This window comes from Populus trichocarpa, chromosome 14, assembly GCF_000002775.5.
Source record: "Populus trichocarpa isolate Nisqually-1 chromosome 14, P.trichocarpa_v4.1, whole genome shotgun sequence".
Taxonomy (NCBI): domain Eukaryota; kingdom Viridiplantae; phylum Streptophyta; class Magnoliopsida; order Malpighiales; family Salicaceae; genus Populus; species Populus trichocarpa.
The window spans coordinates 12,825,094-12,840,460 of NC_037298.2; the positions used below are offsets into that span (position 1 = coordinate 12,825,094).

General features: G+C 36.5%; 2 protein-coding genes and 1 pseudogene across 2 annotated transcripts; 1 reads left to right on the top strand and 2 right to left on the bottom strand.

Moving 5' to 3' along the window:
* The first annotated feature begins 321 nt into the window (after nt 1-321).
* Nucleotides 322-2,617, top strand: LOC7469353 (uncharacterized). The gene is made up of 6 exons (XM_002320509.4): nt 322-608; nt 700-731; nt 812-1,018; nt 1,247-1,297; nt 2,135-2,199; nt 2,278-2,617. Exons 1-6 carry the CDS (start codon nt 526-528, stop codon nt 2,380-2,382), a joined length of 543 nt encoding a protein of 180 aa, XP_002320545.1. The 5' UTR covers nt 322-525; the 3' UTR covers nt 2,383-2,617.
* Nucleotides 2,618-3,024: 407 nt separating this feature from the next.
* LOC7469354 (uncharacterized) lies at nt 3,025-4,365 on the bottom strand (annotated as a pseudogene).
* Nucleotides 4,366-8,247: 3,882 nt separating this feature from the next.
* On the bottom strand, nt 8,248-12,622 carry LOC112324058 (adenine DNA glycosylase). Its single transcript, XM_024584783.2, has 7 exons — nt 12,056-12,622; nt 11,909-11,968; nt 10,808-10,927; nt 10,642-10,739; nt 9,742-10,283; nt 9,260-9,366; nt 8,248-8,695 (listed from the first exon to the last, which is right to left on the bottom strand). Exons 1-7 carry the CDS (start codon nt 12,590-12,592, stop codon nt 8,597-8,599), a joined length of 1,563 nt encoding a protein of 520 aa, XP_024440551.2. The 5' UTR covers nt 12,593-12,622; the 3' UTR covers nt 8,248-8,596.
* Nucleotides 12,623-15,367: the final 2,745 nt, after the last annotated feature.

A 15,367-nucleotide genomic window follows, 5' to 3' on the forward strand; every position in this document is an offset into this window, starting at 1 on the left:
TTTGAACCATCTAGATAAATTATTTCTAGTTGTTGAACGATGGTAGGTCTTTGATGGACTTTTCTTTCTTCTTCTTTGAGTATGATTAATTATTGTTTTTTTTTATTTATATTATTTATAATGGTTTTTTAAAATTATATTATTAAATTAATCAAATTTATTGGACCTAATTAGTTAATGATTTTAATCTTGTATTTTTCTTATATTTTTTTTATTAACTTAATATTTTTTTTTATTTAAGGAAAAATCTGACCAATGCAAAATTAACGCTCGTTAAAAAGAGTTATAGAGGAGTTAGGTCAAAATGAGTGAAACAAGAGGATGAAAATGAAATAAAATAGTAAGACTTCCGAGCAGATTGGTGGCGTAACGATAAATAATACTAGTATTAATTAGGAAGCAAAGTGACAGAAAAGGCGCGTGGGAAACAAAACCAGCACACCTCTGGATCCTACCTGATTTCCCACAGGTAAGGTGTCGCGGTAAGCCTCCGATTCATCGACTGAGATAGAGAGACAGGGAGAGATGCTGGAAAACCCTACACCTGCTGCCACTGCTCCTCCTCCAGATTCCACAACAGTCAAGCGCTATGCTCCTCCCAATCAAAGGCACGCCTCCGCCTCCTTTTTTTAAGCTTTTAAATTTTTATCCTCTTCTATTTCTCACAAAAACCTCTTTGTTTGCTTGTTTGTTTTTCAGGAACCGTTCTCTCAATAGACGCAAATCAGGAGGTCAGTTTTTCGTTTTTAGTTAATTAGTTAAATTAAATTTAAATTCTTGAAAATGAAGTTCGGATTTTGGTCTGGTGCAGATCGGTTTGATAGAGGTAACAGTCTTTATCAAAATGATGGAGAGAAGAACCAGCAGCCACAATCACATGCTAATACAAGAAATAATATCCCGGATCATCATGGTGATGCAGGGAGCAGCAGTCTCCTCAATGACAACTCCTCTCCCCACACTTTAATACCATTAGAAGGATGTTGTCGCAGTGAGGCTTCTCAGCTTCTAAATGATCGTATGCACACTCCACTACTGTTCCTTTCAAGAATAAAAATAAAAATTTATTTAGTTAGTTAGTTAGTTGCTTATTTTCATCGCCAATCTAGGTTAACTGCTGAGCTATGAAGCTCAAGCCCATTCATTTTAGGCACTTTGAATGCTATTTTTAACCTATCTGTTTTCTATTCCATGCTTTTCATACGTACATACATACATACATACATATATTTGTTTTCAAGTGCAGGTTGGGCAGCGATAATGCATAGCTACAATGATACAGCGATAGATTTATCTGGTGAGTGAGTGGTATTAGCTTTTTGATGTTGTGTTTTTCATTGCCTGTGTAAAAGTTGTATTTTTTATGTCATTTTGTTTATGCTAAGTTCCTTGACCGGTAGAGTTCTAATAAAATGATGTTTATTTTGATTGTAAAGTCAAGAGGCCCTTTATTATGTCATATGTTAATTTTTGTGAATGTTGGACGGATCTTATAGCATATCGATGTTTGTATGAATTATGAGAGCTCGGAAATGGAAGAGAAAAGGTGTAGATTGAGTTATGTTGTAACACCCCCTTCTATTGATGTCTATGATATTGATCTTATAGGTTGAACCAGCACCAGTGTTTTCTTCTAGGTACCAGAATTATACAGGACTTTTATGTTTTAATGGCAGTGTCTGGTGCTATCAACATTACTTTGATGTCTCACGGATATCCATCAGTATCTTTTCAGTGGTTAGATATGCTGATATAGTTAAAGTTGTCAATAAGGCCACAACAAGGACAAATTTTTGCCTCTTGTCAAGTGGAATTTTTTTTTTTGCAACGTTACTTCTAGATTTTAGTTGCTGTTGGTAGTTTGGGTGTATGATGTGTCAGCGCTTTTGTTTTGTTTTGATTCTCTTGTAATGTGGTAGTCCTTTCCACTCTCCTGTCTATGTTGCTTGATTCTTTTCTTTGCAATTGGAACAAAAACAATGAAATAAATTTCTGCTAGAACCTTGCAAGCATCTATATAGATTGCAGAAAGGCCATGTAGAATGCCTATGTGTGCTATCATGTATTGGGTAGTGTGTTTATTGATCCCTAGTTCCCCAGCAATATTGTTCTCTTCCTTGTTTTTCATTTTCAGAAAGACCAGTTATGTATTCAGGAAGCAGCCCACCAGCATGGGGACAATTTAAACTCCCTCATCAGGTTAATCCCTCTCCCTCACCCCCACCCCCTCCATCCCTCTCCCTCACTCATGTGATCTGCTATTGGATTGCTTTTCAGGTAATGTCTCCAGTGAACAGTGTCGGAGCTCCTAATCCACAGATGGACTTCTTAAGTGAACTTCACCGTGCAGTTCAGAATGCCAAAGCCAGTTATGAGAACTAACACTACCACATCACTGCACGAGACAAATGCTGTTTCTGGATCTGGAATCATGTAATGATTTCTTGGTGTTTATTAAAACCCAAAACATGGTACTTATTTAGAGATGTTATTTATGAAGACAGTCGATGGTCCTTTTGTGTAGACATGACCTTGCGAAAGTGAGAATGTGCTACATATGACTTATGTATACTATTGCCCCTGTGCGGTTCAATGTTACTGAGGTTCTCTTTATGCATGAGCGAAATGCAGGGCATGTTTGTGTGCTTGTTGGATGATCTGGCATATTTAGTCCTGTTATGATGTGATGGAATCATGGAAGTGCGAGTGATTGCAGGATGAGCCTCGAGAATTTTCATGGAATTTACTGTGATTATCAAGCTTTCACTATTTATAAGTTGCAATAATGGAAATTGCATTTTCATATTGGTGAACGTCAACTTCTTGCTACATTAGTTTAACCTGGCATTACAGGAATACTGGCTTCCTTAAGATCTGTCATCGTTTTGTCACACTCTTGTTTCGACAAGCTCCCGAGACCTTGATCCCCAGGGAACTCTTTTCTTCCTTAATATATTACTCTCTCTCTCTCTCTCTCTCTCTCTCTTGCAGGCTTCATGCAACTAGATATCAACAGTCTCTACCTTACATAACGGTATGTAACATCTTTGCTATTGAACATAAATGCAAAACAATTGGTGATTTTGTTTGTCTTACATCATCTCGAATGAATAGAAGAAACTTTTAATCAGGTGACTTGTGAGTGACTACCCTTTCCACACAGGAATGATTCCTTGAGCTGCCAAGCGTTTTTCCACCCAAAACACGATGTGTTTTTCAGTAATTTTCTTCTCATCGATCAGAAAAGGCTCAACTGTGCTGACTCCTGAACCATAGGATGATAGAGAAAACCCTTTTGGACCTGCCCCAACAAGGAAATGATGCCAGTTGTTTTTGTTAATTGTAAGATGAAATATTGACAGGCTATACCATAGTTTTAACCCTCAAGCTGCCATCAAATAAAAGTTACCTGTGAGTCCATCAGGGAAGAATGCCCAAAATGAATAAGGAGTGCCCTTCTGTAGAAAGGAGCCTTCCAACTGGGATTTTTAATATACCAATAGAAAGATTAATTGCTGACATTTTAGGCAAAAATACATCAAAGAAACAAGATGGGATACTTACTCTGTTGTCTGTGAATGATAGCTCGAGTTCAGTGATATCATCTTGAGCCTCAAGAGTAGCTTTCAGAGAAGGGATCACATCCTCCTCCATCAGCTGAGCAAGTGGCTTGGCAGGAGCTTTCTTGGGTTTTGCTGGGGCCTTCTTTTCAACTGGCTTTACCTCCGTTGCATCAGCAGCAACTGACACGGTTCTCTTACAATTTTAAAACTGACACTTGAACACGACTAGACTTATTGCTATGAACCAAGAACATGTCAGCTTACCGGTGGAAGTGGACGATTCTTGCACAGCAGAGCACGTAATTCTTCTTCGCGATGATACCAACTTGCTGGCCATCTGCTGCTCTCATTCTCACAGACCATACAAAATGTTAAAGAGCTAAAATAAAATAGATTAAACAGACAATTAAGGAAGTGTGATTTATGTGATATGGAATGAATAAATAATTGCATACATGTCAGAAATAGACGCATACCAAATGGAGTGGAGGAGAGGAGGTGGCTCTGCCATTCTTCCTGAAACATGAAGGTGATGACGGGAAGCTTGAAACTCCCACCGCTCCACCTCTTGTTGTCATATTTTAGAAATTTTGTTAATAACCCTAGGATTTCTTATTATCGTCGTCTCTGCGTTTTTTCAATGACCACTCATTTATCTTCTCTTTTTTTTTTTTAATTATTATTTCACTTGCTCTTTATATGAGAAGAAAAACAGACTGATTGGAGGGCTAATCGTATACAAACTGGAAGAGAAGCAGCAGCGAGGAAAGAGAAAAGAGTCTTCTGATCCACACAATGTTTGGTAGAATACATGCCACTGATTTCTTTTATTGTTTCCTTTTCTTTTTCTTCTTGGACATATATGTATTTCACATGATGACAAGATCAAGATAATTGAAAGTTCAAACCCTAGGTCCCTAGTTGTCAACCATCCCTTGCCACTCAGTGGCTGTTGGCTATATTTACTTGCATATTTATCTTTTATATTTTCTAACCTAAGTAGCATAAAAACTCAAGTTACAGAGTATTCAATATCATCCAGAAAGTATCCTTTACCGCCATATATATTACACAATATGCTCCTCTTATTGTTTACCTCGACTTAAAGTATTTTGAATTGTAGCAGTGTAATGATAATTCAGCCCTTGCCATAAAAAATTGCAAGAGCAGCAGAAAAGGGATGGAGTTATCTTTTCACCGGGATGCATTTGACATTTAATGGATAGTTGAGAAGAAAATAACCACTTCAAGTTTTGGTGAGGTTGCCCTAGGTGTCTGCCAGGTCTGCACCCCCACATGAGGACACCTGGGCTTAGGCTGACCCGCCCTTACGCTGAGTCAGGCATGAGCGCCACGTGCCGCTGGGGCTGACTTGTCCTTGCCCTGGCGTGAGCCAAGCCCACTCCCCCATGTGGGGACACCTAGCGCTTGGACTGCCTTGCCTAGGGCGTTCAGCCGGACCCGCGTGCCACGTGATGAGACCTGACGCTTGGGCTGCCCTGCCTATGCACTAAGACCACAAATAATAATATATTTTAGTATTAATACTTTCAATGATAATAAAAATAATAATCTTTGTAACACAAATAACAATATTTTTTATATTAATACTTTGAACTACAATGAAAATAAATATTATTACTTTCAATTATAACAAAAATAAAATTATTTGTACCGCAAATAATAATATTTTTGATATTAATGCTTTGAACTATAATAGAAATAGTAATATTTATAACACAAATAATAATGTTTTTAATATTAATACCTTCAATTATAATAAAAATGATAATATTTATGGCATAAATAATAATACTAACTTTTAATTTATCTTTCAATCAACCATATGGGTTTTGTTTGGTGGTAATAACATGTTGGACCTGGATGCGTCCTCGGCCAACCCAATGTACAATATACTAAAAAGGCTCAGTGCCTCTCTTACAATTTACCTAGACTTAAAGCACTGTGAATTAGAGCAGTGTAATGGCAGCCCAACCCTTGCCATAAAGAGTTGTAAGGGCAGCGGGGAAGAGGTGGGGTTGTCTTTTTCACTGGGATTGCATTTAGCATTGAATGGATGGTTGGGGAGAAAATGGTCACTTCAAGTTTTGGTGGGGCTGCCCCGGGTGTCTGCCAAGCCCGCGCCCCCATGTGAGGACACCTGGCGTATAGGCTAACCTGCCATTGCGCTAGGTCAGGCCCGAGCGCCACGTGGCGCTGGGGCTGGCTTGCCCTTGCCCTGGCGTGAGCCATGCCCGCTCCCCCGCGTGGGGACTCCTGGCGTTTGGGCTGCCTTGCCCAAGGCGTACAGTCAAACCTGCACGTCACGTGGCGAGACCTGACGCCTAAGTTGCCCTGCTGACCACAAATAATAATATTTTTTAGTATAATACTTTCAATGATAATAAAAATAATAATCTTTGTACCACAAATAACAATATCTTTTATATTAATACTTTGAACTACAATGAAAATAAATATTATTACTTTCAATTATAATAAAAATAAAAATATTTGTATCGCAAATAATAATATTTTTGATATTAATGCTTTGAACTATAATAGAAACAGTAATATTTATAACACAAATAATAGTATTTTTAATATTAATACCTTCAATTATAATAAAAATGATAATATTTATGGCACAAATAATAATACTAACTTTTAATTTTATCTTTCAATCAACCATATGGGTTTTGTTTGGTGGTAATAACATGTTGGACCTGAACACTTCCACGCCCAACCTCACGTTGGGTCTGGACGCGTCTTCGCCCAACTGCATGTTGGACCTGGATGCGTCCACGCCCAACTCCATGTTGGGTCTGAAGGTGATCACGTCCAACTCCAGGTTTGGCGGGGACCCGTCCGCGCCCAATCTCACGTTGGGTCTGGACGCAACTGCGACCAACTCCAGGTTAGGCGGGGACGCATCCGCGCCCAACCACAAGTAGGACCTAGACGCGTCAACGACCCACCCCATATTGCCCTTGGAGGCCAACCCCATGTTGGACCTGGACGCGTCCACGTCCGACGCCATGTTGGACTTGTACCCATCCATGCCCAACCCCATGTTGGGTCTGGACACGTCCCATGCCAACCCCATGTTGGACCTGGACGCGTCCACGCCCAACCCCACGTTGGGTCTGGAAGCGACCGCGGCCAACCCCACGTTGGCCTTGGACGCGTCCGCGGCCAACCCCACGTTGAGCTGGACGCGTCCGCGGCCAACCCCATGTTGGACTTGGACGCGACCGCGGCCAACCCCATTTTTGGACCTGGACGCGTCCCCGCTCAACCCCACGTTAGGCTAGACGCGTCCGCGCCCAACCCCACGTTGGGTCTGGACGCGACCGCGACCAACCTCAGGTTGGGTGTGGACATGTCCGCGCCCAACCATAACTTGGACCTAGACGCGTCCACGGCCAACCCCATGTTGGAACTAAACGCATCCCTGCCCAACCCCATGTTGGACTTGGACGTGTCCGCGCCTAACTCCACGTTGGACCTGGACGCGTCCCTAGCCAACCCCACGTTGGGTTTGGACGCATCCCTGTCCAACCTCATGTTGTACCTGGACGCGTTCACGCCCAACTCCATGTTGGGTCTGGACGACCCCATGTTGGACCTGGACACGTCCACGCCCAACCCCATGTTGGGTCTAGACGCGTCCCCGACCAACCCCATGTTGTACCTAGACGCGTCCACGCCCAACCCCACATTAGGTCTAAACGCGACAATGCCCAACCCCACGTTAGACCTGGACGCGTCCACGCCCAACCCCACATCGGTTTTCTTAATATAATAACGTGTTATAAATATTATTATTTCTCTTATAATTCAAAGTGTTCATATTAAAAATATTATTATTTGTGTTATAAATATTATTATTTTTATTATAACTAAAAGTAATGATATAAAAAATATTTTATTATTTGTGTTATAATCATCATTGGAATTCTTAATATAATTATTTATGTGATAAATATTATTATTTTTATTATAATTCTAAATATTCATTTTAAAAATAGTATTATTTGTGTTATAAATATTATTATTTTTATTATAATTAATATTATTAATAAAATAATTAATAAATTTGAAAAAAATTATTATTAATATTAAAAATATATTGTTTTTTATATTATAATTTTTACAGTATTTTTTATAAAAATAAAAAGAAAACTTGCCGCATAGCACGAGCATTCAAATAATATATATAAAAAGAACTCTTACGCTACAAAGACCATCATGACACAATCCCTGCTCTGGGCCCTCGGACACTAGTCTGTAGCCTCCCACGGTTGGCAATGCAGCCTTTCCTTTGCAGAAAAACTGCAGGATGATTTCCATCATCCTGTCTGAAACGCCCCTTGCGCCAAGGGCTAGCAACCTCTAAATCATAGGCCAAAATGGATCTGGATAGAATTCATATATAGAGAATGTACACCTTCTGCACTATTTATATACAAAAGAAGAACAAGAAGTCCTCATTAACTTAATTTCCTCTACTTGTGGGGAAAAAGAGCTTTATAGTTCACTAAATTTTTCATATCAGAAAAACAAAATTTTCTGACAGTCCACAGCACGAAATTGTTCAATTTGCTAACAGTTCATGCAAATTCTTACAAGAGGTTGATCACATGCATGGTGGTGCCTCCATGCATTTGATCTGTTGTTTCGATTGTCAAAAAAAGGAAGAGGTTAACTCATTTCAATAAATTTCATTGTTAATAAATAAAATCCGCATTACAACTTAAAAGCCTGGAAGCATTGCGCTGCTTTGTATACAAAAAAATTGGCAGAAGATGTTGCTTATGCTGAAGCAAACATTTGGAGCATCATAATCTAATGTCAAAATATTTCTAAGCATGCATCTTACTCCATCAATACTAATACGTGGCTAGATATATCTGGAAGCCAATAAAAAACAAATCATGGAGTCTATTCACAGGCATGAAGAAAACCTTTTCCACTGATTTAGTACAATACCAATGATCTTTACCAACCAATCCACTGCAGCATGTTCCAGTTCAGGATGATCCAGGTTTCTTTGAGTTGGTTCTTTTTCTTGCTGCAGCAGAAACAGTGGACAAACTTTTCTGCTTAAACTTTTGAACCATAGTGCAGGCCTGCATCAAAGAAGACATTTTCAGGGAAAACAATTTTAAAAGCAAAATGGCTTCAACTTAGAAAACAATGGTCGAACGCCTCATACTGAAAACAACAAGTAAAGAATAAGAAATGTATTGTACAATGCTTGGCTTGTTACTATTTCAAGAATAAACCTTGTTATGAATCAACTTGAGAGTGTGCTTGATGTGGATATTTTCACCTTTTCAATCAGGTTTGAAATATGCAACTGTTATTCCAATCTAACAGGAGCTTATATGAGAGGAAAATTATCCATAAAACTACGTAAATTGTGTGGATTTTGCTGCCTATCTTTAGCTACCAGCTAAGCAAGACCAATGGATGGTGTTTTTCCATGAATACCAACCAGTGCATCGGCCTCACAAATATCTGTTCATTGGTTAACAAAATCTAGTTACAGCAATGTGGAGCATAGCATCCTAATCATGAATGCAGTGCATGAGGATTTCATGGACCAATCCAATCACCAAATTACCCATCTGAATAATATAAAAGATAGGGAATGAAAAAATAACTTTTTTCTTTCCCAGTCCGATCATTACCTTTCTCACTCCAGATGTTAATCCCAAGCTTGAAAGGGCCTCACGATCCACACATTTCCAGGTCATATTTTCTCTGCTTTGCTTACTAAACAAGTCACTCATGTCACCTGCAAGCAAACAGAAACCAAGTGAAGGATGCAGATAATGGACAGGCAAGAGTGAGTAGCAATGTGTTTTGAGTATCTTATAAATTAGTTCCGGACTATCTATAGTCTCAAGACATGTATAAACCCTAAATGAATGAGACAGCCAAAAATCTTTGCCAAAATGGCTATTTTATGTCATCCGGATATTATAGATTTAAGTATCAAGTATCACCATATGATTAAAATATATTGATTCCATCATCAATCTCAACCATTCATTATCCAACAATGACACCAGAAATGTTTTGAAATTTGAAGACTTGATGAAATAGTAATTGTAATGCAAACAACATTTGCAAAGGAAAAGAGGGAAGGGAAGTAGGAGGGTTCTCAAACCTTTAAGATGTACTATCAACAGTTCTACATAAACCTTAAGACGAATGTGAGTGAAAATGTGAATAAATTCTCCAATATCTTCCCTCAGAAGTACGCTACAGGTCTTCTGTGGGTCAAGTCTAAATGATTTTTTCAGAAAGCGATTCATTTCCTTTCTCCTTCTGGTCATGTCGGCTTCTTTTCCCAGCATGACAGATGGGAACTCCCACAGTCCAGCAAGCAAACCTTCATCTGGCCTCTTTACGAGAAGAAATACACTACTGGATTGGTCTCCCTCAATTAGATCTTGCCTTCCAGTTATCTCCACAGCACAAACAGCAGAAAATTCATGTCTTTGCTTTAACTTTATGCTCTTAGCAGGATAATCTGTAATCAGAACTAACTTATCCAGCTTGGAGATTGTAAGTGCACGGCATTGGCCTGAAACAGGACATGAAGAACAGCTTGGGTTCACTGGAGTGCATAAGGTTGCACCAAGTTCCATCAGAGACTGATTGAAATCCCCAGGACGATGAGGATCAACTAGTTGAGCTGCTAGCTTCCTGACCACAAGGATTTTAAATGAACCACCTTAACAAATGCAGAAATAATTTAAGTAGATGCCAGGTGCAGATTGACAGTTATGTACTATGAATACAAGTGTAAGCGACAGCAGTTTGCCAGATTGAAAGAGGAGAGCTAAAAAAAATCTCTCTTGAAGGTATACTGAATTGTTAGAGAGAGGAACCAGGGGCACAATACATGCAGTTGCATGATCTACAGGACACCAATTTTTTACCACATTAATCAGGTTGCATTGGAGATGATAATTTGTCCCGTTGTAAAACTATTGTCCATCAAACTAGAATGGGCTAAAACCCTGAATTGAAGAAATAAATTGTAGAAAGCATAAAATCTCACCAAAATTTCTTGACTGTCACCTTGTCTTTTGGATTAGCTGAAATTGCCTTCAACCTAGCAAGTACCCTTATTACATTCCCATCAACCACTGGCACCACCTGACATAACATATCTTGAAAACTTCCCCTCGTATAATTCAAAAGGAAAAAACGTAGAATATACTCACTTCTTTGAATGCTATTGAGGCAATTGCACCAGCTGTATAGTCTCCTATTCCGGGAACCTTCCGTAGGGAAGAAACAATTTTAGGAAATCCATCTCCGCCAGCTACAATCATCTTGGCTCCCTAAAGCCATAACAAAATGAAGCTAAAAATTGTTCACTATTGCTACAGAGGCTATATAAATGATTTGTAAGTGTAAAGCATAAAATCGTTTTTCTTCTATTTAAGTTAGCCATCCACATTCTATTTAAGAGAAAACACATGTCCTTTTCTATCTCAACTCTTCTTTTTTTTTTTTCATTTCCATTTCAATATCCCACCAATTGAAAAAAATCAGATTGAGGTTTCATTTCTTATTCAAAACTCGCATAGGGAACTAGGACCAATCACCAATGTAGTCATAAAAGCTCCTAAATTGCAAAAGAAGGCAATCTAAATAGCCAATAGACATGCCAACAAAAAATAAGGCAAATAAAAATCATAATGGAAATTAATAGCTATAAAGTTTAATCCAGGGTATATCAAATCCCAGGTGTCATCCCATTATCCTGAATACAGCTTCATGGACCATTGGAGCAATGACATCAACTATACCAGAGAAACTCAACAGGTAATGATCACCAGTAAACATGATCACAAACATGACCATGATATCTAACTTCCCACTGCAGCTCAGAATGAAAAGGCACCACTCTATTTCTACAGGACCTCCACGGATAAACTCTAAAATTCCTACCCTAAACAATTAAGAGTGTATCAGGATTCAGAAGAACTCTCTCCTCAAATAATTCAGTTTCCTTACAAAGGCCCACAACATGGAGCAAATAAAACTTCACACAAGTTTTTAGAACCTGAGGGTGTCTGGGGAACAAAGATTTTCCATAATTAGCCAATTACATTAAGCATTGAAGAAAGCTTTTTAACCATCTAAATGAATGGAACATAGAAACTCTAAGACATGCGCTTACAAATAGAAATTAAGCTAAAAAATCAAAGTTCCCACAAATCTAATATCAACTGAAATTACGTAATGGTAAAGCAACAGAAGAAGAGAAATACAAGCAAAAACTCAAAAAATACAAAACCAATTAACCAGAGGTTTACCTCCAACAGAAACCGTGCTCTCCTATAATACCCTAAACCAGCCCACATCTCATTCACTTCCTACATAAACAAGAAAAAAAAATCAATTAGTGATTTTAGACAAATAAAAAGGCATTGAATTTATTTATAGTTAAAAAGTGTAAAAACCTCAAGAGAAGCCTGGGCCAGATGGTGTAGAGTGGGCCATTTTAACATCCATCGATTATAGTAATCAATCACAGTCTGAACTCTGGTCTGCTGCAACATAACTTCAGATACCCACACCCCATACGCCCTCCTTTCTTCTTCTTCTTCTTCTTCTTCTTCTTCTTCTTTAAATGGGGTTTCTTTTGTTTGTGTTATTCTTCTCCAAGGAAGGTCTCTTTGGTTGTGGTCGTACCACTCAAGCAATGAGGCTCTGATTTTCTGGGTTTCTTTGTCAGAGAACAGGTCTTCAATGTCAGCTACTACTTGTTTTTTAGATGAATGTTGACGCTGCTCCTTTGGTTTGGCTATGGCTGCATTTCTTTTCCTCTTACTTGGCTTCTCGATACCCTCCTCATCCATTGTTGTTGCTGTTGTGAGGTGGGGTTTTCTGTTCACTTTTTGTATGAGCCTGCTGCTCCTTGAAGAAGGTGCTTTCGAGAATTCGAATCGACCCACCCCGCGCCACCCACTCACTTTTGGGTTTGTGTTGCCAGACATGTGTGAAACCGAAGTCCAATGTTGCGATTTTTGCTGCCAAATTCTACTCGTGACTTCCCTTCTTACCTTTTTACTAGTCAAAAACTGTTTCCCGATTACTTTTATTTCAGTTGTGAATATAATTAAAATTATTTAGTATTATAATAGTGATTATTTTTAAAGTATTTTTTATTTAAAAATATATTAAAATAATATTTTTTTATTTTTTAAAATTTATTTTGTTATTAGTACATCAAAATGATTTAAAAACACTAAAAATAATAAATTTGAAGTAAAGAGAAAAATAAAAAAAAATTCAATTTTTTTAAAAATACAAAAACAAATGGGCTCTAATAGTTTCTAATAGTTTGAAAGAAATCATATTACACCTGAAATGTATCCCTAACAATGAAACCATGTCTGGTAGGGTGAATTGTAAGGGCTCGACTTGGATTGACCTGAATTATGCAATAAATAGATATATTTAACAAAATACATACAACATGGAAGTTTTATTATAGCAATAGACACATATTATTGTGCATTATTATATTGCAATTACTATGTTTCTCTTGAGTGGAAAAAAAAGTGGTCTTGATTGTGGGGGTTCTTTGGTCTTTTTCACTGGCTCATTCTTCATTAAAAGATTGTTAGGGGCTATCTAATTCTTTTTTATTTTTTTGCATAATAAAAATTATGCTTTTACCATTAAAATCAATAAAATTTAAAGTTGTTGACCAATTATTTTGTTGACATTTCAAACACTTTTAAGCAGCAAAAATATTTTTTGACCCCGTGATCAAAAAAATGTTAGGCTGTTGGGCAAGGGTTTTTTTTATTTTTTTATTTTTTCATTTTTAATGTACAATAAAATACAAACTTGACCTTAGAAAAGACAAAAAAAAAAAAGGTTCGAGCGTATATTTGTACTTTCACATAGGTTTTTTTGGTAATTACTAAGGTTGATGGGGTGTTTTGGTATTTTCACGTTGACTTTTAAATTTCTTAAATGCTGATGTTGCGTGCTAGGCACCCGCCAGTGAAGGGATGATGTCTGTGCCATTAGATGATGCGTTTAAGGCCACTAGGTGGCCAAACCTAACCTTTATGTTGTCTTTTTGATGTGCCACCGTGTCCTCTTGCACAAGGTGTGACGCATGATGGTGTATGGTAGTCGGATTGTTGCTGATGATCGTTTCTTTTTTTTCGTTTCTTTTCTCTCTCCTGCCAGATAAAGTGTATGATTGTTCTCTTTGGTTTTGGTTTTGGTTTTTCGATTTCAGTTCTTATTTTTTTTTACTTCTTATTTCATTCTTGTTCTTTTTATAGTTTTTTTTTTCAATTTAGTCCTTGAATTACAATTTCTCATATATTTTTTTTTCATTTCGGTCCTTATTCTTTTGATTTTTATTTTTTTCTTGGCACTTCTATTAAAGTTGTTTTTACTTTCAATTTCATCATTTAATCAAAGTTTTTATTGTTTTATTTTTTTTTCAATTTAACCCTTATTATTTTGATTTTTTTTCCCTTTCATTAAAGATATTTTTCAATTCAATTTAACATTTTTGTTTGCCCTCTAATTATTATTTTTATTTTCACCCCTCATGTTTTTAGTTTATTTTACATGATTGGTTTTTCTTCATAGTTTCATCTTTCGACATTTGATTTGTTAGGGATTCGACTTCGTACGTTCTTATCGTTTGTATTAGTTTTTTTTTAATATTGGTTTTGTGATTATCTTCAAATTCTTTTCTATGAGTTTATCCTGGTCTTATGACCTAGATCATAAGTTTTGCATGCCTTTTATTAATAGAAGTTTTTTTACAAAAACAATTATTTTGTTTGTGTTTGATTTTTCAAGATATTATTTTAATCTATCTATAATTTTCTCTCATATACAAATGAACTTTATTTTTCAAAATATAAAATATTTATTTTTAAATAATATTTTTGATATGTTTGGCTTTGTGTCCTAAGTTTTTTTTAAGGTGTGGGTTTATTCAATCAGTTTTATTTGTTTTTATCTTTTAGGTCACAAGTTTTTTGGGACGTGAGTTTATCTTTTATTGATTTAAATAAATAAGTTCAGTAAAGACAAGCGGATAAATATCTTATTTTGTATGATTGAATATATTAATCTACATTCGTCTCTCAATTTTTCAATTCTCTTTTGATTGTTGTTAGTGACTTATTTATTTATTTATTTACATAGATGATTATCAATTTATTTAATTAGATGCTTGCATAGATTTTTCAATTTACACTTTGAATCTTTTTTAATGTAAAAAATATATCAAAATAGCCTGCATACTCAATATTTTTTTGAAAAACAAAATTTACAACCCACAGCGAAGTGTGAGTTAAATAGCTAACACACACACACACACACAGTACTAACTAGTGCAACACGATTATTTAGCAAAAAGCGTTTTTATGGATGCTTTTGCTAATATAATAATTTTTTTAATCAAGTAATGGAAAGATTATTTTTGCCTTTAATAAAATTAATTGAATAATAAAAAAAGATTTATTGATGTTAAATAAAGATTGAAGTGAAAAGTTCATATTCCTTGTAAAAAGCAAAAAATAAATGGACATGCAAATATTTTATCTCAGTTTTTCTTTTTAGTTTATGCATTTTATTTTATTTATCCTTAAGGTTAATTCTAGTTGTTAATTACATGTGATTTTTGTTCTTATAAATGCTTTATATAAATAAAATTTATTTATCTAAGATTTAAGAAAAAAATTAAAGATAAATCACAATAATCTCTTTAAAGTATTATGAAATTCCAT